This window comes from Heptranchias perlo, chromosome 24 (genome assembly GCF_035084215.1).
Source record: "Heptranchias perlo isolate sHepPer1 chromosome 24, sHepPer1.hap1, whole genome shotgun sequence".
In the NCBI taxonomy this organism is placed as follows: Eukaryota; Metazoa; Chordata; class Chondrichthyes; order Hexanchiformes; family Hexanchidae; genus Heptranchias; species Heptranchias perlo.
Window position 1 is genome coordinate 48,334,113 of NC_090348.1, and position 24,773 is coordinate 48,358,885.

Here is a 24,773-nt window from a genome sequence, read left to right on the forward strand (position 1 = left end):
GCGTGGAGGGAGCTTTACTCTGTATCTAACCCGTGCTGTACCTGCCCTGGGAGTGTTTGATGGGACAGTGTAGAGGGAGCTTTACTCTGTATCTAACCCGTGCTGTACCTGCCCTGAGAGTGTTTGACTGGACAGTGTAGAGGGAGCTTTACTCTGTATCTAACCTGTGCTGTACCTTCCCTGGGAGTGTTCCAATTGGGTTTGGCTGTAAACGGTCCATGCTAAAATCGCCTGCAGACACTCATTAACTAGGTTCACACATTTAGATTGGCCAGTTGGGTGAGTTACTAGAGGGACACTGAACCCCAGCGAGAGTCAGCGTCTTCAGGGCAGGAGAAATTGAAATGAGAGAGGGAGAATTTTGTCGACCTCCTGGAGCTGGGAATGACCCTAATGTACGTCTGCCTCGTTCATCATATCATTCAGCCACTGCCTAACGAGTGAGTGAATGATTGAAAACAGCAACTTTGTGATAAATGCAGGATATTTCTCCCCCCACCCCGACTTCTAGTGCAACAAGGGCAAAATCTCAATGGGCCCCCAATACCAAGTGTGAGACACATGCTCCTTTTTGCCCCATTGCACGCCGTGAGCTGCCAACTCATCCTTTGGTTTAACAGTAGAAGTTGGTTGAATGTTTCCAGGTGGGAGGATACTAGTGAGGAGATCGGCCGGGCGCGGCAGTGGGAGAGTTGCCCTATTCTACCTGTGATGTGGAGATGCCGGTGATGGACTGGGGTTGACAATTGTAAACAATTTTACAACACCAAGTTATAGTCCAACAATTTTATTTTTAATCCCACAAGCTTTCGGAGGCTTCCCCCTTCCTCAGGTGGTGTGGAAAAAAACCACACCACCTGAGGAAGGGGGAAGCCCCCGAAAGCTTGTGGGATTAAAAATAAAATTGTTGGACTGTAACTTGGTGTTGTAAAATTGTTTACAACTATTCTACCTGTGCAGACTTCTGATCTCTTGTTTTTCTCTCCCAGAGTGAAAGATGCAGCCATTTTTTCCAGATGAAGAACATCTCATTCTGTGGCTGTCACCCTAAAAACAGCTGGTAAGTGTGAAATATCATCCATTAACTGCTGACGTCACACCTGCCTGTCCCATCATACCATTGGGCTATGATCTCTTATCTTTCTCTGCCTCTTGATTTATTGCCATCACCGTGGTTCAGTGAATAGCCTCACCTGAGTCAGAAGCTTGTGGATTCTCGGCCAACTCCAGAACTCCAGAACTCCAGAGCAGCTGCAGAACGGCTGCTGTGTCTCCCTACGTAACAATCAGTGCACTTGAAAAAAAAGTAATTGAATATGTTGATAGTTTATAAGGTGCTATATTACTGCAAGCAACTTTATTATTTATAATAGTTACATTTTCTAGATAGTGACAATTCTAACGTTCTCCGTGACCTCAAACCATTAATGGTCTTGTGACATATCTTTCCCCGGACCAGCTGAAGGACCTCTGATTGGTCACTCTTCCTATTCAATAGTCTCAGCCTGTCTGTAGACCTGAAGTCAACCACCTGCAGTCCACTCTCTCTCTCTCTCTCTCTCTCTATCTCTCTCTGTCTCTGCTCTCTCCCCCTCTCTCTCTCTGTGACTCTCTCTCTCTCTCTCTCAGTCTCTCTCCCCCTCTCTCTCTCTGTGACTCTCTCTCTCTGTCTCTCTCTCTCTGTCTCTCTCCCCCTCTCTCTCTCTGTCTCTATCTCTCTCTGTCTCTCTCTCTGTCTCTATCTCTCTCTCTGTCTCTCTCTCTCTGTCTCTCTCCCCCTCTCTCTGTGTGTCTCTCTCTCTGTCTCTCTCTCTCTGTCTCTCTCCCCTCTCTCTCTCTCTGTCTCTCTCTCTGTCTCTGCTTCTGTCTCTCTCCCCCTCTCTCTCTCTCTGTCTCTCTCCCCCTCTCTCTCTCTGTCTCTCTCCCCCTCTCTCTCTCTGTCTCTCTCTCTCTCTCTCTATCTCTGTCTCTCTCTCTGTCTCTCTTGGGACTCAGAGTCCAGTTTTCACACCTGATCATCATTGGAGACGACACACAACACAACCATTCTCCGTCTTATCGCCAGTCTTTTGCAATTGCTCTGTTCATGTGATCCATCTGTTTTCAATTTGCTTTCTTCCCATTTCACTCAGTCCCAGGTCTGTTTCCAGGAACTCGCTCTTTCTGATGATTCCTGGCCTCACCACCTTATCACTCACTTTCAATCCATATTCCAAACTTGGCTGATTTATCTTCGGAAGTGTCTCCTGTATCATTGTGTCTCAGATTGTTTATGAATTTAACTTTGGATGAGTTAAAAGTTGGGTTCAAGATCAGTGTGTTTGAGAATTAATTCAGAGTATATAGGTTGATAAGATTGGACAAAATCCTTGTCGCAGTCCTCCTCTGTTCTTTATTCATTTATTCACTCATTATTACAGAAAGAAAGAACTTGCATTTATATAGCACCTTTCACAACCTCAGGGTGTCCCAAAGCGCATTATAGCCAGTTAAGTCCTTTTGAAATGTAGTGACTGTTGCATTTAAGGGGAAGCTGGATAAACACATGAGGGAGAGAGGAATAGAAGGAGAGGGGGATAGGGTGAGATGAAGTAGGGAGGGAGGAGGCTCGTGTGGAACATAAACACCGGCATAGACCTGTTGGGCCGAATGGCCTGTTTCTGTGCTGTACATTCGATGTAATTCTATGTAATATAGGAAACACAGCATTCAATTTGCAGACAGCAAGCTCCCACATGGAGCAATGAGATGAACGACCAGATAATCTGTCTTTTTTTACTGATGTTGGTTGAGGGATAAATATTGACCTGGGCACTGGGAAATCTCCCCTGCTGTCCTTCGAATAGTGCTGTGGGATCTTTTATGTCCACCATGAGAGGGAAAACGGGGCCTCGGTTTAAGGTCTCATCCAAAAGACAGCACCTCCGACACTCCCTCCGTACTGCAATGAAATGTTCGCTAAGATTATATGTTTAAGTCCTGGAGTGGGGCTTGAATCTATAACCCTCTGAGTCAGAGGTAAGAGTTCTATCACTGAGCCACCGCTGGCAACTAACATTGCCTGTTGCTCATTCTTCCTACTGTAGATTCCTAGAAGGTTTCACCTCTTTCCCATCAATTCAAACGTTTTGCAGGGACGTCCATTAATCTTCACTCTGTGTCAAACATTCTCTCACAACCAGTGAAGCCTAGATTCACACTTCTCCATTTCTATGAATCATTCTCGTGCTCAATGTTTCCTCTTGTACCAAACTGCTCCACACCATCATCGCCAGCTCCAGCTCTCTTCTGATGTGGTTTTTAGCAGCAGGTTCACAGTTCAGCTGCTGAGATGGTTTATCTTCTCCACGTTCTGCGGCCTTCGATTGTTCGGGGAGTATTATCGACGCAGACCTGGCCATGCCCAGGGTTCAGATTCCTGAGCTGGGTGTTTTACAGGTACTGCTGATTCCCTGGGCACCAATGCCTCATATTCGTTAGCAGCATCAGTTAGGACGTCTCCACGTCCATGTAGTTATACCACACTCAGCCACTGAGGCTGCCGGCTCCCTTGTAACCCGGCCTGTCAGCCTGGGCCGAGTCTGTACAATGTTCTGTGTTTTCTATCTGTCTCACTGTGCAAGTCCCTGTTCTTAATATAACCGCTGGTTGCAATTTTCTTCGTTTTGGTTATTTGTTCTCTCGCTCTTTTACATCCCTGACACAGGGGAACTCACTGGGTCCCCTTCAGCAGGACTGCTGTGGTATTCCCCCTTTAATAGGAGCTCGAGCCCCGATTTCAGCCTGACTGGCCCAGCGGGACGGCAGCTTTACCCCCCCCCCCCGCGCCATTGCAACATTGACCTCAATGGAGAGTAAAATCGGACAAGGTTTAAAATGGGCAAGTTAGGCTAAAATCGGGGCTCCTGTGTTTTATCTCCTTTAACAGGACCTCTGTAGAGTCTTCCCTTTAATAGGATTGCTAACAGAGCCCCATTAACAGGATCTCTGCATTGTGTCTCCTTTAACTGTGTCACGTCTCTTTCAGCTACTTTGGATTTATCACCAAGCACCCGGTGGTGAACCGCTTTGCCTGCCACGTGTTTGTATCTGAGGGATCGATGCGCCGTGTCGCTGAGTGTATCGGGTAGGTGCCGACCACTGGCAGCGGTGGGGGGAAGGGAAGGGTCGAGGCAGAAAACACTCCGACTTCTAAAACTACATTGTAACACCCTCAATCCCTTCCCCTCCCAAACCCTATGACTGTCTCCTGGACCCCAGCGAGAGTCTGCTGGTATCCAAACGCTCAGAAATGGTGTCCCGCCATCATCCAATGGTGTCCCGTGATCATCCAGTGGTGTCCCGCGATCATCCAGTGGTGTCCCGCCATCGTCCAATGGTGTCCCGTGATCATCCAGTGGTGTCCCGTGATCATCCAGTGGTGTCCCGCCATCATCCAATGGTGTCCCGCGATCATCCAGTGGTGTCCCGTGATCATCCAGTGGTGTCCCGTGATCATCCAATGGTGTCCCGCCATCGTCCAATGGTGTCCCGCGATCATCCAGTGGTGTCCCGTGATCATCCAATGGTGTCCCGTGATCATCCAATGGTGTCCCGCGATCATCCAGTGGTGTCCCGCGATCATCCAGTGGTGTCCCGTGATCATCCAATGGTGTCCCGTGATCATCCAGTGGTGTCCCGTGATCATCCAGTGGTGTCCCGTGATCGTCCAATTGAAAGTCCACTGAACTAACAGCCACGTTCCTCCGGGTGATTGACTGGCAGCGTGAGAAGAAGCAGGGTCCCACCCAAAGGGTCTTCAGGCTTCCCTGGGCCCCGCACACCCTGTTGTCCCGTGGGGTCATGGCGCAGGCCTTGCTTCAGATGCCTCCAGGTACCACTCCACTGGGGCATCCAATGGATGTACAAAAAGCAAAATGGGGCAGGAGTTCCCACCTCAGTAAGACTGGCTCTGCGCTTCCTACAGGTGCAGCAAAGGGGAATCCACACCTCATATGGCCACCTGTAGTGATAAACATAGGAATAGGAGGAGGCCATTCAGCCCCTCAAACCTGCTGTACCTTTCAGTTATATCATGGCTGTCCTGTACCTCAGCCCCATTTACCCGCCTTTGCTCCGTACCCCTCGATACCCAACAAAAATCGATTGATCTCAGTCTTGAAAGTTTCAATTGATCCCCAGCATCCACAGCCTTTTGAGTTCCAGATTTCCACTCCCCTGTGTGTGAAGAAGTGCTTCCTGATTTCACTCCTAATTGGCCGAGCTCTAATTTTAAGATTATGCCCCCTTGTTCTGGACTCTGCCGCCAGAGGAAATAGTTTCTCCAAATCTATCCTATCGAATCCCTTTACCATTTTAAACACCTCCGATCACCCCTCAAACCCTCTAAACTCAAGGGAATGAATATGCAGCCTGTCCTCATAATTTAACCCTTTAATCCCTGGTAAACAGCCAAATAAACTCAGAGAGCAGGCCAGGCACATGTTCGTGTGAAGGAGATGGTTTTGGGTAAGAACTTGCTGGAGCCATGTTCAAATTTTACACTGAGATAATATAAAAGAAGAAATAGGAGCAGGAGTGGGCCATCTGGCCCCTCGAGCCTGCTCCGCCATTCAACAAGATCATGGCTGATCTTCTACCTCAACGCCATTTTCCTGCACCATCCCCATATCCCTTGATGCCTTTAATATCTAGAAATCGATCGATCTCTGTTTTGAATGTACTCAATCACTGAGCCTCCACAGCCCTCTGAGGTAGAGAATTCCACAGGTTCCCCACCCTCTGAGTGAAGACATTTCTCCTCATCTCAGTCCTAAATGGTCTACCTTTTAGTCTGCGAATGGTATGTTGGCCTTCATTGCAAGAGGATTTGAGTACAGGAGCAGGGATGTCTTACTGCAGTTATACAGGGCCTTGGTGAGACCACATCTGGAGCATTGTGTGCAGTTTTGGTCTCCTTATCTGAGGAAGGATGTCCTTGCCATGGAGGGAGTGCAACGGAGGTTTACCAGACTGATTCCTGGGATGGCAGGACTGACGTATGAGGAGAGATTGGGTCGACTAGGCCTATATTCACTAGAGTTTAGAAGAATGAGAGGTGATCTCATCGAAACATATAAAATTCTAACAGGACTAGACAGACTAGATGCAGGGAGGATGTTCCCGATGGCTGGGGAGTCCAGAACCAGGGGTCACAGTCTCAGGATACGGGGTACGCCATTTAGAACCGAGATGAGGAGAAATTTCTTTACTAAGAGGGTGGTGAACCTGTGGAATTCTCTACCACAGAAGGCAGTGGAGGCCAAGTCATTAGATGTGTTCAAGAAGGAGATCGATATATTTTTTAATGCTAAAGGGATCAAGGGATATGGGGAAAAAGCGGGAACAGGGTACTGAGTTAGACGATCAGCCATGATCATTTTGAATGGCGGAGCAGGCTCGAAGGGCCGAATGGCCTACTCTTGCTCCTATTTTCTAAGTTTCTATGTTTCTACCCTTTATTCTGAGACTGTGACCCCTGGTTCTGGACTCCCCAGCCAGGGGAAACATCCTCCCTGCATCTACCCTGTCGAGCCCTGTAAGAATTTTGTATGTTTCAATGAGATCACCTCTCATTCTTCTAAACTCTAGTGAATATAGGCCTAGTCTACTCAATCTCTCCTCATACGACAATCCCACCATCCCAGGAATCAGTCTGGTGAACCTTTGTTGCACTCCCTCTATGGCAAGTATATCTTTTCTTAGGTAAGGAGACCAAAATTGTACACAATACTCCAGGTGCGGTCTCACCAAGGCCCCATATAACTGCAGTAAGACATCCTTGCTCCTATACTCAAATCCTCTTGTAATAAAGGCCAACATACCATTTGCCTTCCTAATTGCTTGCTGCACCTGCATGTTAGCTTTCAGAGACTCATGTACAAGGACACCCAGGTCCCTTTGAACATCAACATTTCCCAATCTCTCACCATTTAAAAAATATTCTGCATTTCTGTTTTTCCTACCAAAGTGGATAACTTCACATTTTTCCACATTATATTCCATCTGCCATGTTCTTGCCCACTCACTTAGCCTGTCTATATCCCCTTGAAGCCTCTTTGCATCTTCCTCACATCTCACATTCCCACCTCGTTTTGTGTCGTCAGCAAACTTGGAAATATTACATTTAGTTCCCTCATCCAAATCATTGATATATATTGTGAATAGCTGGGGCCCAAGCACTGATCCCTGCGGTACCCCACTAGTCACTGCCTGCCACCCTGAAAAAGACCCGTTTATTCCTACTCTCTGTTTCCTGTTTATTAACCAATTCTCAATGCATGCCAGTATATTCCCCCCAATCCCATGTGCTTTAATGTGTTAGAAGTTCCATCGTACCGGAGGGATCCAGGGAATGTCGAGGAGTGAAATTGGCTTACAATGGCTCGGTTAACACAGGTACCGGAGGGTGTGGCACTGACACCATACAGAACAGGAGCGTCCCTGATTCCATCTGGTCTGAGTTAGCCGGTCACCGTTGAGGTGCTACTCGTGGTGCTACAATTTGGCTCAGCACCCTAGGGTGCGGGAGAAGAAGGTGGAATAAAATCAGCCGGCTCCTTGCTTCTAATCACGGTCCACTGACCCCCTGCTGGAAACGTGCGTGGGTCTTTGCTCAGGCGTTGGGTGGGTACAGGACTAGGCTCAACTCTCACCCATGCCGACACTCACCGCCACACGTGTAGAAAGGTTATTTGGGTGAAGTGCCAATTGGCCAGCAGCGGCCGTGAAAACGTGCAGCCCGGTAAGAGTCAGCACCTTCCAGGGGTGGGCGGGGGGGGAGCAATGAGACAGCATACAGCATCCATAATAACACCGCACTCTTTCTGCTTTACAGCCAAGCCTTTCAGGAATATTATCAGGAGCACCTGGAATACGCCTGTCCAACGGAAGACATTTACCTGGAGTAGCGGTTTGACAGTTCTCGTGCGGATACAATGATAGTTTCTCTGGACCTGGGCTCAGCTGTGAGCTGTACCCCTGCCCCCTGTACATAAAAAAAATTAAACTAACTCCTATCAAACCAAGAGATTCCTAGTAAGGGTATACAATACATGAGGCCCCCCGGGAGGTTTTAGCATCGATTCTGACAGCCCATTGATATCAAGCCTGTGTTTGCTGCACATATCCATCCCAGACCCAACTCTGGCCCCATCCCCTCCTCTTGCTGCTGTTACAGGTTGTTTCTAAACCACCTGTTCAAATTCAGAGGCTTTTGGACAAACAGAGAGATAGAAAATTACAAATCACGAGAGATTTCACCCAAGAGCTGCACGTAGAATAAATTCACCTTCTATACTTCAGGTGTGTCTGGAATTGGGGGCACGATGCCCGGTGTCCAAGCACCTTCTAATGAGGTGTTCGTGTGTGCCCCCCCCATCAGTCCCCTCAGGGAAAGCCCTGCTGAATGGTGCGGAGATGTCCGTGCGGACGGACAGTGGTCCCCTCTCTCACCGGGGGGATCGCCAGTAAATAGAGTGAGGAGTGGTCCCCTCTCTCACCGGGGGGATCGCCAGTAAATAGAGTGAGGAGTGGTCCCCTCTCTCACCGGGGGGATCGCCAGTAAATAGAGTGAGGAGTGGTCCCCTCTCTCACCGGGGGGATCGCCAGTAAATAGAGTGAGGAGTGGTCCCCTCTCTCACCGGGGGGATCGCCAGTAAATAGAGTGAGGAGTGGTCCCCTCTCTCACCGGGGGGATCGCCAGTAAATAGAGTGAGGAGTGGTCCCCTCTCTCACCGGGGGGATCGCCAGTAAATAGAGTGAGGAGTGGTCCCCTCTCAACGATAAATAAAGCACGTCCATCAATAATTAAAATTCTCATCCCTTCAAAATATTTATTTTCTGCACCTTAAAAGATCTTAGATTAACAATTGTCCTCAGAATAGTGACCCAGGACAAGTGGTTTGACCCTGGACGAGGTGGGGGTTGACCCTGGATGGATAGACGGGGTTCGGGGGGGGGGGGGACAGATACAGTTTAAGACATAGAAAAGCAAGGGGAGATGTCGCTGTTGGGAACAGCACAGACTGGAGAATGCAGCATGTGCTCCGTCCTTAACGACCCACCTCCACTTCTGCCATTGTCTTATTTCAACCTTGAATCTAACCCGTTACTAAATTCCAAAAGTTACCACTGCCCCCTAACCAATCAGAAGAGGGGCTGGGGTGGGTTTTGGGGGGGGTGGGAGAATCATACCAGCATCATTTATGTAGAGCACAGTTAGAATTTTGAAAAATATTAACTGGTGCAGCAGACAGAGCCTGTTTGGTGGGACACCGAGATTGTCAGTGGGATCGAGTCAGTCACGCCTCAGAACGGCTCTTTTGTTGTAGCGGGAACCATGTCTTTGGGAAACTGCGTTGCTGCATGTGTTGCACTGACGTGTTTTCCTGGGAGCAGCTGACGAGGCTTCACCCCAGTCATTCTGATCACCCCCCTCATCCAGTTAAAATGGACTGACTTGCTCCAGAACACAAACCTGCTCATCTCTGTCAGTGACATCATGGGCATGGAAACACAAAATGGCGTTTCTCTCTCTCTCTCTCGGGCGGGAGGAAGTGTTTACAGTTAGACGTTTCACACAGACATTACAGGTAAACTGTAAAGGACTGCTCCCCTGTTAACTTCAATTGCCCCTCGGGTCCCTCTCCCGTCAGGAAAGACACTAGTGTTCTGGACTGCCCATGGTCCAATCGCACCAGTTCACAGTCCCGCCAACTCTTCCGCCTTGCGTGCTCCGGCTGGGAACGCTCCTTGCGACGTGCATGGTTTTTAAAAAGCTGCATGAAATCTGCAATTTAAAGCTCGCTTCTCGCCCGCTGCCAAGGGGAGACAAGGAGTCCAAAACACTGGTGCCTCAGTGCGCAGTGACTGGCTGTCAGCTTTACACGTGCAGCATACCCACAGTGAGAGACCAGGGAGGACTTTTCATTAATGCACTGCTCTCGCTTTATCTAACTGCCATGAATCCCATCTTTAGCCATTCCTTAATCTCCTTGGCTGCAACACTCTGTGCTCACTCGTGTACAGCAACTGGGCTGAATTTTTTTTTAACAAGAATTAAGGGGATGAAAGTTAGTGGGAACTGTTCCTGTTACATTGTCCTCATTTAAACCCGGAGCCAGTAAGGAGCTGAGACAGCACTTAGCGCGTGGGGACAAACCTCAGTTGTGGTGAAGGGATGTTAAGTATTGGCTGGACCCCACCCCCTCAGTGAGATGGGAGCTCTCACCCTAGGCTGTCCTTCAGCACCTCCAATTACGAGGGGCATTTGTAGGTTATGCAGCAGTGGGTGTATGACCTGCTGGTAACTAGACGGAGAAGGGACAAAGGCCCTAACAGGGCAGAATTACTAACACAAATACCAGCACTCATCTCATAGGCTACCTGTAGGTGGCAACAGTTTCTGTAGGAAATATAATCAGAAGGGAGCAGGAACCAGCTGTGTTAGAGCACGATGGGTACAATCTAACCCATCGGCAAAACAGGCTGTGTCCAATAGGTAGTCATCTATCCCTTTAAATCAGAGGCTCCCAAACTAGGGGGGGCGTTGCAGAGGTTGTCGGGGGGAGGCGCAAGGAGGACGAGCTGGCCAAGGACGAGAGGCACCAACACAGCCTCGCAGAGCCAGATGAGAGGCGTTATGGGGCCAATTCAGCACAGTGCGGGATGTTCAAATCTCCGTTCCCTCGCCACTGACTCCATCCCTCTCCCTGGTCACTGTCTGAGGCTGAACCAGACCGTTCACAACCTTAGTGTCCTATTTGACCCTGAGATGAGCTTCCGGCCACAGATCCGCTCCATCACCAAGACCGCCTACTTCCACCTCCGTAACATTGCCCGTCTCCGCCCCTGCCTCAGCTCATCTGCTGCTGAAAGCCTCATCCATGCCTTTGCTACCTCCAGACTCGACTATTCCAATGCTCTCCTGCCCGGCCTCCCAGCTTCCACCCTCCGTAAACTTGAGCTCATCCAAAACTCTGCTGCCCGCATCCTAACTCACACCAAGTCCCGTTCACCCATCACCCCTGTGCTCGCTGACCGACATTGGCTCCCAGTGCAGGAACGCCTGGATTTTAAAATTTCCATCCTTGTTTTCAAATCCCTCCATGGCCTCGCCCCTCCCTATCTCCGTAACCTCCTCCAGCCCTACAACCCTCCGAGATCTCTGTGCTCCTCCAGTTCTGGCCTCTTGAGCATCCCTGATTCTAATCGCTCCACCATTGGCGGCCGTGCCTTCAGCTGCCTCGGCCCTAAGCTCTGGAATTCTCTCCCTAAACCTCTCCGCCTCTCTCTCCTCCTTTAAGACGCTCCTTATAACCTACCTCTTTGACCAAGCTTTTGGTCACCTGTCCTAATATCTCCTTATGTGGTTCGGTGTCAAATTTTATTTGATAATCGCTCCTGTGAAGCGCCTTGGGACGTTTTACTATGTTAAGGCGCTATATAAATGCAAGTTGTTGTTGATTGCTAGAAGTGGACACATTGGGCCAATCAGAGCTGCTTCTGTTTAACAATAATCAGTTGCTATGCACCAGAAGCAGCTCTGATTGGCCCAATAATACTCTATCAGTGGGGACTCAATCACCCCAAGTGCCCCCATAATGCCCCTCCGCTGGTGACACGAGGCTGCACCGCTTAATGTCAAAGACATTTCTGTGGCATCTCCTGATTGCTGCAGGAACGCTGTGATCTTCGTATCAATCGGCTGTTTGAGGCGCTCGATCCCGACGGGACGGAGGGCGGGGAGAGCGCTCGATCCCGACGGGACGGAGGGCGGGGAGAGCGCTCGATCCCGACGGGACGGAGGGCGGGGAGAGCGCTCGATCCCGACGGGACGGAGGGCGGGGAGAGCGCTCGATCCCGACGGGACGGAGGGCGGGGAGAGCGCTCGATCCCGACGGGACGGAGGGCGCGGGGAGAGCGCTCGATCCCGACGGGACGGAGGGCGGGGAGAGCACTCGATCCCGACGGGACGGAGGGCGCGGGGAGAGCGCTCGATCCCGACGGGACGGAGGGCGCGGGGAGAGCGCTCGATCCCGACGGGACGGAGGGCGCGGGGAGAGCGCTCGATCCCGACGGGACGGAGGGCGGGGAGAGCGCTCGATCCCGACGGGACGGAGGGCGGGGAGAGCGCTCGATCCCGACGGGACGGAGGGCGGGGAGAGCGCTCGATCCCGACGGGACGGAGGGCGGGGAGAGCACTTGGAACTTCTCTCAATTATTTCCCCAGTTGTTTGAATTCTGCCGTCCTGGGCGACAGAACCCTGTTTCTTAGAAAAAGAGGTTGTGGGCATGAATGAAGCATGAATATCTGAAGGGAGAGGGGACTCAGTGAGAGAAACAATTGGGCCCCTCGGCTTTAAGTAATGATGCGCACAGGGTTTAGAGTCCCCAACAACATCATTTACCCACGATTCATAGTACCACAGTGACCGAGCTGCGATAAGGGAGCACAGAGCCCTCCGAAAGGGAACGAGAATCATTCACCATAAGTAAAGGCAGAGCAGAGGGCCACATAATGTAGGGGCATGTCAGGACCAGCAGGGTCATGTTTACCTGCAACAGAACCTCAAGTTCCAATTGATGGGCTGTGAGGTGGACATGTTTGTTTCCAACTATTCTCTCCATTCACCAGTCCCGTTTCCCCATTGAGACTTTGGGTGACGGCTCCAATTTCTCTCATTACCTCCCAGTAACAAGGCGGGGGTGGGGGGGGCGGAGAGGGAGGGGAGCGGCATAGGTGGGTCTGGTGTGGCTCCTGGTTGTGATAATGTGTTGGATCCCCAGTGCACTGGGCCCTGTCTGACCCAACAGGAAAATCCCCTTTAGACAAACGTGGATGATTCCATGTGTAAGGGGTGGTGAGCTAAGACGGCAGGTCAGGGGAGCTCAATCTCCACAGTCTGCAGAGAAGGCATAAGAGGGCACCTCAATGAGCAATATTAAATGGGATAAATAAGGGACACCCAGACTAAAATGGGATACCCAGACTATTACTTCAGAGTAAATCAGACCAAAAGGGCCAAAGGAGACAACTGGAAATGAATGAAAAGCAATTTTCAAACAGAAACGTTTATATACAAAGAACAAGACATAGATCATTCCAAATATGTCTTGCTCTATCAGGCAAAGTAAGAGACAAAGGCACTGGGGTTATTCAAAAGATAATAGATAACCGTTATAGGAGAGTTAATTTACCAGGAGGGTGGGCTTCGATGGGAGAGTTGGGGTACTGGAGGGGTGGGCTTCGATGGGAGAGTTTAGGGTACTGGAGGGGTGGGCTTCGATGGGAGAGTTAGGGTACTGGAGGGGTGGGCTTCGATGGGAGAATTGGGGTACTGGAGGGGTGGGCTTCGATGGGAGAGTTAGGGTACTGGAGGGGTGGGCTTCGATGGGAGAGTTAGGGTACTGGAGGGGTGGGCTTCGATGGGAGAGTTAGGGTACTGGAGGGGTGGGCTTCGATGGGAGAGTTATGGTACTGGAGGGGTGGGCTTCGATGGGAGAGTTTAGGGTACTGGAGGGGTGGGCTTCGATGGGAGAGTTGGGGTACTGGAGGGGTGGGCTTCGATGGGAGAGTTTAGGGTACTGGAGGGGTGGGCTTTGATGGGAGAGTTTAGGGTACTGGAGGGGTGGGCTGGTGGGCTTCGATGGGAGAGTTTAGAGTACTGGAGAGATGGGCTTCGATGGGAGAGTTTAGGGTACTGGAGGGGTGGGTTTCGATGGGAGAGTTGGTGTACTGGAGGGGTGGGTTTCGATGGGAGAGTTAGGGTACTGGAGGGGTGGGCTTCGATGGGAGAGTTGGGGTACTGGAGGGGTGGGCATCGATGGGAGAGTTGGGGTACTGGAGGGGTGGGTTTCGATGGGAGAGTTAGGGTACTGGAGGGGTGGGCTTCGATGGGAGAGTTGGGGTACTGGAGGGGTGGGCTTTGATGGGAGAGTTGGGGTACTGGAGGGGTGGGCATCGATGGGAGAGTTTAGAGTACTAGAGGGGTGGGTTTCGATGGGAGAGTTAGGGTACTGGAGGGGTGGGCTTCGATGGGAGAGTTGGGGTACTGGAGGTGTGGGCTTTGATGGGAGAGTTTAGGGTACTAGAGGGGTGGGTTTCGATGGGAGAGTTAGGGTACTGGAGGGGTGGGTTTCGATGGGAGAGTTGGGGTACTGGAGGGGTGGGTTTCGATGGGAGAGTTAGGGTACTGGAGGGGTGGGCTTCGATGGGAGAGTTAGAGGACTGGAGAGATGGGCTTCGATGGGAGAGTTTAGGGTACTGGAGGGGTGGGCTTCGATGGGAGAGTTGGGGTACTGGAGGTGTGGGCTTTGATGGGAGAGTTTAGGGTACTGGAGGGGTGGGCTGGTGGGCTTCGATGGGAGAGTTTAGGGTACTTTCCCTGGATACTGGACGGAGAGCTATACAAGGGTTGTGTGTTGGTCTGCAATCCATAGTGGGGTGTTGGGGGGGGGGATGGAATGTGGAGACAACACAAAAGAACAACCTAAGTTCCCGGGAATGAGAGGAACCAGTTGAACCCGGCTCACCCAGATCCTCCTCACGCCTCGTACCAGCCGTTGATTGAGTGGAATTAACTCTGGTCCTATGCTGCCCCTGGTGCCATGGTTTAACTGGTGAATAACCGAGCCACACAGGCCAGGTTCGATCGCCAACCTATGTTGAGTCAGCCGATCTCAGCAGGGACTAACCTTGACCTCAGTGTGGAGATGCCGGTGATGGACTGGGGTGGACAAATGTAAGGAATCTTACAACACCAGGTTATAGTCCAACGATTTTATTTTAAAATCACAAGCTTTCGGAGAAGGGGATAATCTCCGAAAGCTTGTGATTTTAAAATAAAATCGTTGGACGATAACCTGGTGTTGTAAGATTCCTTACACTTGACCTCAGTGACCTAGGTTGGGGAGACGCATACCCTGTGACTTTCACTACCTGGTGGCTCCTTCTGGAGCATTGATGTTGGTCGAGAACAGGAATGTGCTCAGCTCTTGACTTGAACAGAATGCTGGCACTACCTCTACCTATCCAGAGTCACACACACAAACCTGCCATTGGGTGCGGTACCAGGGGGTGCTGGATGTCCTTGAATCCCACACCCCAGGTAGAGACAGTGAGTTCTACCTGGGGGAGAAGGGGAAATTGATATGAAAAAGACTAAGTGCTGACTGGGTGACCCTCACCCCTTCCTGAAGTTGGTGCCCCACCCAATGTCATTCTTGCCTGGGAATTGGAGAATGCAAACCATCTATTCTACCTGCCCATTGCTCCGTTTAATGGAGGCATAGGGAGTGAAATACTCGCACACTGGGAGCTTCCAGTTAAACTAACCCGGTGAGTCCAGAGTTTCACTGCGCTCGTGAGTGCCTCTGTGCAGAGATGGTGTGAATGGGTTTTAAGATTTCCTGTGTCCATATTTCTAGCAAAATCAGAAATGTGTCCAGGAAGAACATTCTCCAGAACCCGAAACAAAGGAAATCTTCACACACATTGACATCGTCCCTATACACAGGACGTATTACTGTGTGGTGCACTCCCCACTGACCCGTGCCAACCCGATTACGGTGTTAACAAGAGACATCCCTCCTACTAACAGGTAAAGTATCGCCAGTGTGCTCCTATAACTAGTGAATGAGCAAACATACCAGCAAATGAATATCAGAATCTTCAGATTGCTGGCTCGCAGGAACTACAGGTGTGAGGTTGGGAGAAATTCTCAGGATACAGACAGTTGTGTAGTTTCTGGTTCTCAGTTTGTCTTTAACCCCATGGTTCAAGTGGGTTGAAAGGTGAAAGGTAGTTCACACCAGACCCTACTGGTTCTCAGACACTCTGGCTTAGCTGCATTCTCCAATGTAACTTTCAGATACATGGGGTTGACTATTGTGTGGGAACATGGTTAAAACTACAGGAATGTTGCAGCACTAGGCTTTGGCCGTGAGGGCTGTAAAGTGAACTGAAATGTCAAAGCAGCATCGAGTGGACAACACACTGCGATTGATTTCTTCTCCACTTGTTCAGCAGCCTTTGGATTGATATTTCCCGGAAGAGCAGCTCCTTGGACAAGTGTTGGTATCAACCCCTGGATTATGCTAGTTATTCTATTGGTTGCCTGTATGTTAGCTGCATTTACCTGTATGTAATTTTGGATTATGCTAACCATTCACTATAACTAAACACATCAATATGTAACAAATTAAGGTAACATCATCTACTTGTATAAAATGAGGAACTCATCACAAAGCCTTGTCATGTTTTTGATCGTATGATTAAAAATATACTTATTGAACTTCCAGATATCGATTTATTTTCCCTGTCTGTGGAATAACGACTTAATAGATAGGAAGGGAAAATGGCATCAACACAAGGAGACAACAGCCCTTCACATTGGTTGGGAGTTCAGCCAAATGGAAAGGTCAGTCCAGCAGGAGACGAAGAAGCAGACTGGCTGCTCGATGTCAGCTTCAGACAAATGTCGTACCCATAGAAATAGATGGAAACATAATATTACAAAGCGATATTGATAGATTAGGTGAATGGGCAAAACTGTGGCAAATGGAATTCAATGTAGACAAATGTGAGGTCATCCACTTTGGATCAAAAAAGGATAGAACAGGGTACTTTCTAAATGGTAAAAAGTTAAAAACAGCGGATGTCCAAAGGGACTTCGGGGTTCAGGTACATAGATCATTGAAGTGTCATGAACAGGTGCAGAAAATAATCAAGAAGGCTAATGGAATGCTGGCCTTTATATCTAGAGGACTAGGGTACAAGGGGGCAGAAGTTATGCTGCAGCTATACAAAACCCTGGTTAGACCGCACCTGGAGTACTGTGAGCAGTTCTGGGCACCGCACCTTCGGAAGGACATATTGGCCTTGGAGGGAGTGCAGCGTAGGTTTACTAGAATGATACCCAGACTTCAAGGGTTAAGTTATGAGGACAGATTACACAAATTGGGGTTGTATTCTCTGGAGTTTAGAAGGTTAAGGGGTGATCTGATCGAAGTTTATAAGATATTAAGGGGAACGGATAGGGTGGATAGAGAGAAACTATTTCTGCTGGTTGGGGATTCTAGGAGTAGGGGGCACAGTCTAAAATTAGAGCCAGACCTTTCAGGAGCGAGATTAGAAAACATTTCTACACACAAAGGGTGGTAGAAGTTTGGAACTTTCTTTCGCAAACGGCAATTGATACTAGCTCAATTGCTAAATTTAAATGTGAGATAGATAGCTTTTTGGCAACCAAAGATATTAAGGGATATGGGCCAAAGACGGGTATCTGGAGTTAGATCACAGATCTTATCAAATGGCGGAGCAGGCACGAGGGGATGAATGGCCTACTCCTGTTCCAATGTTCCTATGTTCCTATAGCAGCATTTGATGGCTCAGTGGGGATCAGCAATGGTTGGTGTGGAATTCAGCCAGTCAGACCAGGGAAAATCTCAGGTTTCATCCCCAGTTTTTGCTGGTTTGTGCACCAAGGGGAAGGGGGTGGGGATCAGCCAAGGGTTCCTGCTCCTCAGAGCTACCCAGTGACCCACGACTGGAAAATGGATGCAGGAACATCGGGTGATGACCGATCAATCAGTGTGAAGGGTATAGAGGGCCCAGAATTCTTAAATTGCATCCAGGCGAACTTTTTTAGCCAGTACGGAGCAAACCCAACAAGAGAGGGGGCAGTTCTGGATTTAGTTTTAGGGAATGAAGCTGGGGAGATGGAAAGGGGTATCAGTGGGAGAGCATTTTGGTGGTAGAGATCATAATTTGCTTAGATTTAGCATAGTTATGGAAAAGAACAAAGAACAGGAGTAAAAGTTATAAATTGGGGAAAGGCCAATTTTACTAAGTTGAGAAGTGATTTAGCAAAAGTGGACTGGAAACAGCTACTTGAAGGTAAATCGGTGTCAGAGCAGTGGGAGGCATTTAAGGGGGAGATTCAAGGGGTTCAGAGTAAACATGTTCCCACAAAGAAAAAGGGTGGGATGGAAAAATCGAGAGCCCCCTGGATGACAAGGAGCGTAGAGGGTAAGATAAGGCAAAAAAGGGAAGCTTATGTCAGACACCGAGAACTCCATAAGACCATAAGACCATAAGAGATAGGAACAGGAGTGACCATTCGGCCCCTCGAGCCTGCTCCGCCATTTAATGAGATTATGGCTGATCTGATTTTTACCTCAACTCCACTTTCCCGCCTTTTCCCCATATCCTTTGACTCCCTTGCTGATCAAAAATTTGTCTAACTCAGCCTTGAATGTATTCAATGACTCAGCCTCCACAGCTTTTTGGGATAAAAAATTTCAAAGATTCACGACCCTCTGGGAGAAGGAATTCCTCCTCATTTCCATCTTAAACGGGCGACCCCTTATTCTGAGACTATGCCCCCTAGTTTTAGATTCCCCCATGAGGGGTAACATCCTCTCAGCATCTACCCTATCGAGTCCCCTCAGAACCTTATATGTTTCAATAAGATCTCCTCTCATTCTTCGAAACTCCAGTGAGTATAGACCCAACCTGTTCAATCTTTCCTCATAAGACAACCCTTCCATACCCGGAATCAACCTAGTGAACCTTCTCTGAACTGCCTCCAATGCAAGTATGTCCTTCCTTAAATAAGGGCACCAGAACTGTACGCAGTACTCCAGGTGTGGTCTCACCAGCACCCTGTACATTTAAGAACATAAGAACATAAGAAATAGGAGCAGGAGTGGGCCAATCGGCCCCTCGAGCCTGCTCCGCCATTCAATAAGATCATGGCTGATCTGATCCTAATCTCAAATCTAAATTCATGTCCAATTTCCTGCCCGCTCCCTGTAACCCCTAATTCCCTTTACTTCTAGGAAACTGTTGATTTCTGTTTTAAATTTATTTAATGATGTAGCTTCCACAGCTTCCTGGGGCAGCAAATTCCACAGACCTACTACCCTCTGAGTGAAGAAGTTTCTCCTCATCTCAGTTTTGAAAGAGCAGCCCCTTATTCTAAGATTATGCCCCCTAGTTCTAGTTTCACCCATCCTTGGGAACATCCTTACTGCATCCACCCGATCAAGGCCCTTCACAATCTTATATGTTTCAATAAGATCGCCTCTCATTCTTCTGAACTCCAATGAGTAGAGTCCCAATCTACTCAACCTCTCCTCATATGTCCGCCCCCTCATCCCCAGGATTAACCGAGTGAACCTTCTTTGTACTGCCTCGAGAGCAAGTATGTCTTTTCTTAAGTATGGAGACCAAAACTGTATGCAGTATTCCAGGTGCGGTCTCACCAATACCTTATATAACTGCAGCAATACCTCCCTGTTTTTATATTCTATCCCCCTAGCAATAAAAGCCAACATTCCGTTGGCCTTCTTGATCACCTGCTGCACCTGCATACTAACTTTTTGATTTTCTTGCACTAGGACCCCCAGATCCCTTTGTACTGCAGTACTTTCCAGTTTCTCGCCATTAAGATAATAACTTGCTCTCTGATTTTTCCTGCCAAAGTGCATAACCTCACATTTTCCAATATTGTATTGCATCTGCCAAATCTCCGCCCACTCACCCAGCCTGTCTATATCCCCCTGTAGGTTTTTTATGTCCTCCTCACTCTCCACTTTCCCTCCCATCTTTGTATCATCTGCAAACTTTGATATGTTACACTCGGTCCCCTCCTCCAAATCGTTAATATAGATTGTAAAGAGTTGGGGACCCAGCACCGACCCCTGCGGAACACCACTGGCTACTGGTTGCCAGTCCGAGAATGAACCATTTATCCCAACTCTCTGCTTCCTGTTAGATAACCAATCCTCCACCCATGCCAGAATATTACCCCCAATCCAGTGATTCTTTATCTTGAGCAATAATCTTTTATGTGGCACCTTGTCGAATGCCTTCTGGAAGTCTAAATACACTACGTCCACTGGTTCCCCTTTATCCACCCTGTACGTTATGTCCTCAAAGAACTCGAGCAAATTTGTCAGACATGACTTCCCCTTCGTAAAGCCATGCTGACTTTGTCCTATTAAATTATGTTTATCCAAATGTTCCGCTACTGTCTCCTTAATAATAGACTCCAAAATTTTACCCACCACAGATGTTAGGCTAACTGGTCTATAATTTCCAGCCTTCTGCCTACTACCCTTTTTAAATAAGGGTGTTACATTAGCAGTTTTCCAATCTGCCGGGACCTTTGCCGAGTCCAGAGAATTTTGGAAAATTATTACCAAAGCATCCACAATCCCGACTGCCACTTCCCTCAAGACCCTCGGATGTAAGCCATCAGGTCCAGGGGATTTATCCGCCTTGAGTCCCATTAATTTACTGAGTACCAATTCCTTAGTGATTTTAATCGTATTTAGCTCCTCCCCCACTAGAGCCCCCTGTTTGTCCAGTGTTGGGATATTCTTAGTGTCCTCTACCGTAAAGACTGAAACAAAATATTTGTTCAGCATTTTTGCCATCTCCATGTTTCCCACTGTTAATTTCCCAGTCTCATCCTCTAAGGGACCTACGTTTGCCTTAGCCACCCTTTTTCTTTTTATGTAACGATAGAAACTCTTGCTATCTGTTTTTATATTTTTTGCTAATTTATTTTCATAATCTATCTTCCCTTTCTTAATCAATCCTTTAGTTACTTTTTGCTGTCTTTTGAAGACTTCCCAATCTTCTATCCTCCCACTAAGTTTGGCTACCTTATATGTCCTTGTTTTTAGTCGGATACTGTCCTTAATTTCTTTACTTAGCCACGGATGGCTGTCATTTCTTTTACACCCTTTTTTCCTCAGTTGAATATATATTTTTTGAAAGTTGCAAAATAACTCCTTGAATGAATACCACTGCTCATGTACCGTCTTACCCTTTAATCTATTTTCCCAGTCCACTTTAATCAATTCCGCTCTCATACCATCATAGTCTCCTTTATTCAAGCTCAGTACGCTTGTTTGAGAACCAACCTTCTCACCCTCTAATTGGATATGGAATGTAACCATGTTATGGTCACTCATTCCAAGGGGATCCTTAACTAGGACATTATTAATTAATCCTGGCTCATTACACAGGACCAGGTCCAAGGTTGCTTGTCCCCTTGTAGGATCAGTTACATACTGCTCAAGAAATCTATCCCTAATACACTCAATAAACTCTTCCTCAAGGCTGCCCTGCCCAATTTGATTTGTCCAGTTAATATGATAGTTAAAATCCCCCATAATTATAGCTGTTCCCTTATTACATGCCCCGACTATTTCCTGATTAATACTTCTTCCAGCAGAGTTGAAACTATTAGGAGGCCTATATACTACGCCCACGAGTGTTTTTTTCCCTCATTATTCCTTATCTCTCCCCAAACTGTTTCATTATCCTGATCCTTTGTCCCAATATAATTTCTCTGTATTACAGTGATTCCTTCCTTTATTGTGGAATGTGGAAAATTGCCCAGGCATGTCCTGTCCACAAAAAGCAGGACAAATCCAATCCGGCCAATTACCACCCCATCAGTCTACTCTCAATCATCAGCAAAGTGATGGAGGGTGTCATCGACAGCGCTATCAAGTGGCACTTACTCACCAATAACCTGCTTACCGATGCTCAGTTTGGGTTCCGCCAGGACCACTCTGCTCCAGACCTCATTACAGCCTTGGTCCAAACATGGACAAAAGAGCTGAATTCCAGAGGTGAGGTGAGAGTGACTGCCCTTGACATCAAGGCAGCATTTGACAGAGTGTGGCACCAAGGAGCCCTAGTAAAATTGAAGTCAATGGGAATCAGGGGGAAAACTCTCCAGTGGCTGGAGTCATACCTAGCACAAAGGAAGATGGTAGTGGTTGTTGGAGGCCAATCATCTCAGCCCAGGACATTGCTGCAGGAGTTCCTAAGGACAGTGTCCTAGGCCCAACCATCTTCAGCTGCTTCATCAATGACCTTCCCTCCATCATAAGGTCAGAAATGGGGATGTTTGCTGATGACTGCACAGTGTTCAGTTCCATTCACAACCCCTCAAATAATGAAGCAGTCCGAGCCCGCATGCAGCAAGCCCTGGACAACATCCAGGCTTGGGCTCAAAAGTGGCAAGTAACATTCGCGCCAGATAAGTGCCAGGCAATGACCATCTCCAACAAGAGAGAGTCTAACCACCTCCCCTTGACATTCAACGGCATTACCATCGCCGAATCCCCCGCCATCAACATCCTGGGGGTCACCATTGACCAGAAACTAAACTGGACCAGCCATATAAATACTGTGGCTACGAGAGCAGGTCAGAGGCTGGGTATTCTGCGGCGAGTGACTCACCTCCTGACTCCCCAAAGCCTTTCCACCATCTACAAGGCACAAGTCAGGAGTGTGATGGAATACTCTCCACTTGCTTGGATGAGTGCAGCTCCAACAACACTCAAGAAGCTCGACACCATCCAAGATAAAGCAGCCCGCTTGATTGGCACCCCATCCACCACCCTAAACGTTCACTCCCTTCACCACCGGTGCACTGTGGCTGCATGTGTACCATCCACAGGATGCACTGCAGCAACTCGCCAAGGCTTCTTCGACAGCACCTCCCAAACCCGCGACCTCTACCACCTAGAAGGACAAGGGCAGCAGGCACATGGGAACAACACCACCTGCACGTTCCCCTCCAAGTCACACACCATCCCGACTTGGAAATATATCGCCGTTCCTTCATTGTCGCTGGGTCAAAATCCTGGAACTCCCTTCCTAACAGCACTGTGGGAGAACCTTCACCACACGGACTGCAGCGGTTCAAGAAGGCGGCTCACCACCACCTTCTCAAGGGCAATTAGGGATGGGCAATAAATGCCGGCCTCGCCAGCGACGCCCACATCCCATGAACGAATAAAAAAAAAAATTAATTAACATAGCCACCCCACCTCCCCTTCCTTCCTGCCTGTCCTTCCTGATTGTTAAATACCCTGGCATATTTAATTCCCAGTCGTTGTCACCCTGCAGCCATGTTTCTGTGGCATGACTTCCCTGCTTTTATACTCCATCCCCCTAGAAATAAAGGCCAATATTCCGTTTGCCTTCCCGATTACCTGCTGCACCTGTATGTTGACCTTTTGTGTTTCATGTACGAGGACACCCAGATCCCTCTGTACCGCAGCATTTTGTAGTATTTCTCCATTCAAATAATATTTTGCTTTTTTATTTTTCCTCCCAAAGTGGATGACTTCACATTTTCCCACATTATATTCCATCTGCCAAATTTCTGCCCATTCGCTTAACCTGTCAATATCCCTTTGTAGACACTCTGGGCTCGATTTTCGCGTCGGGTTTCCTGCGGGTTTCCAGCGGGGGGGCCCTGAAAATCCCGATATCCGGTCACGTGACCGGATCGCGCCGAAATCCCGGCCACTTCCGGGTACCGCGCTGACGTGCGGGGCTGCGCGCGCAAGCCCCGCTGGTGGGAATCCCGCAGGCAATTGAAGCCAGCGGGGTTCCACTTGAGAGTACTTACCTTGCTCGTTGAGGTCAGTTAATGAGCTGAAGCAGCTGTCAAAAGAGGAAGTGTCGGATTTTAGGTTCAAGGCAGTGAGTTTCCCACACTGGGGGAAACAGTCTCTCTCCAACCAGGCGTGTTGCAGCCAGCAGCCTGTGGCAGGTGCCAAGGTGCACTCCACGGGGGAGAGCCCTCACCCACGCAGGAGGCCACCGCGTCACATAGGGCAACCCCTGCCCTCCACCACCCCCCGCCAAGCCAGAGGACAGACCGACACGAAACCGCAGCCCCAGTCCGAGGAACCACCCATCTACCCTGCACAACCCCTCAGACCAACACCTGCCAGATGGGTGGTGCGTGGACACCCTCGGAGGACGAACAGCATGACCAGCCCCAGCAGCCTCGCAGTCCACGCCGTCCGCCGCAGAGACGTGGAGCCCCCCAACACGGTGTTGTTGCACGCCCACCTGCACAGCAGGAGGGAGGGCTACCGCAGGGAGAGACGCATCGCAGAGGGCACTACCCTCGCCACATGGTCCACAGACCGAGGCGCAGCTCCCCGGACCTCTCCGAGCTGCAGTGCACAGGGAGGCGCAGATTCGCTCGACATGTAGTCGTGGAGATCTGCAGCCTCTTTCATGCAGAGCTGCTCCTGGCTGGCCCCAGCACCAACTGCTTACCTGTCGCTGTCAAAGTCACCACTGCCCTCCACACCTTCTCCTCCGCATCCTTCCAGGGTGCAGCCGGCTACACCGCCGATGTCTCTCAGTTGTCTGCGCGGAAGAGCCCTGCAAATACACCTGCACCTACTCTGCAGTAACACGATGGGTGGCATCAGTGGTGGGTCCTCATAGTGATACCCAGGAGCGGGCATTATTGGACACAACGGACAGGATTCGCGGAGACATGGCAGTGGTGGTGCCAATATAATGTGTGATGTTTGTTGCTCTGAAATTCAATCTAGGTAACACCCATGACAAACCCTCAGACACCCTTGTGCATCCCCTTCATGCTCACGACACGTTTGCCTTACGCTGCCTACTGCACATATGTGATGCATGCCCTGTGGCTGCAGCACAGGTGGTGGCAGGTTGAGTGAGGCTGGCCGTGAGAGAGATGCACGAGAGGGTGAGTATGGGATGGAGCCATGAGATTGTATGAGGATTGGGTTGCGTGTTAGTGGCGGGATGAGTACTGGCGAGGTGAGTAGGTGGAGGTAAGATGAGGATGGGGTTTGAGTGGGTATGAAGGGTGATGTGACAGAGTAGTGTTGGCGGTGCCGAAGGAGATGTGGGGTGGGGG

At 49.3% G+C, this 24,773-nt stretch overlaps 1 protein-coding gene across 1 annotated transcript in view; it reads left to right on the plus strand.

Moving 5' to 3' along the window:
- The window catches only part of mapk8ip2 (mitogen-activated protein kinase 8 interacting protein 2), a 104,206-nt gene extending 96,063 nt beyond the window's left edge, over positions 1-8,143 (plus strand). Inside the window, exons 12-14 of the mRNA XM_068005303.1 lie at positions 990-1,060; positions 4,028-4,126; positions 7,877-8,143. Coding sequence (XP_067861404.1) covers positions 990-1,060; positions 4,028-4,126; positions 7,877-7,949 — 243 coding nt within the window. The 3' untranslated portion in view covers positions 7,950-8,143. The remainder of the gene's footprint in view (positions 1-989; positions 1,061-4,027; positions 4,127-7,876) is intronic.
- Positions 8,144-24,773: the final 16,630 nt, after the last annotated feature.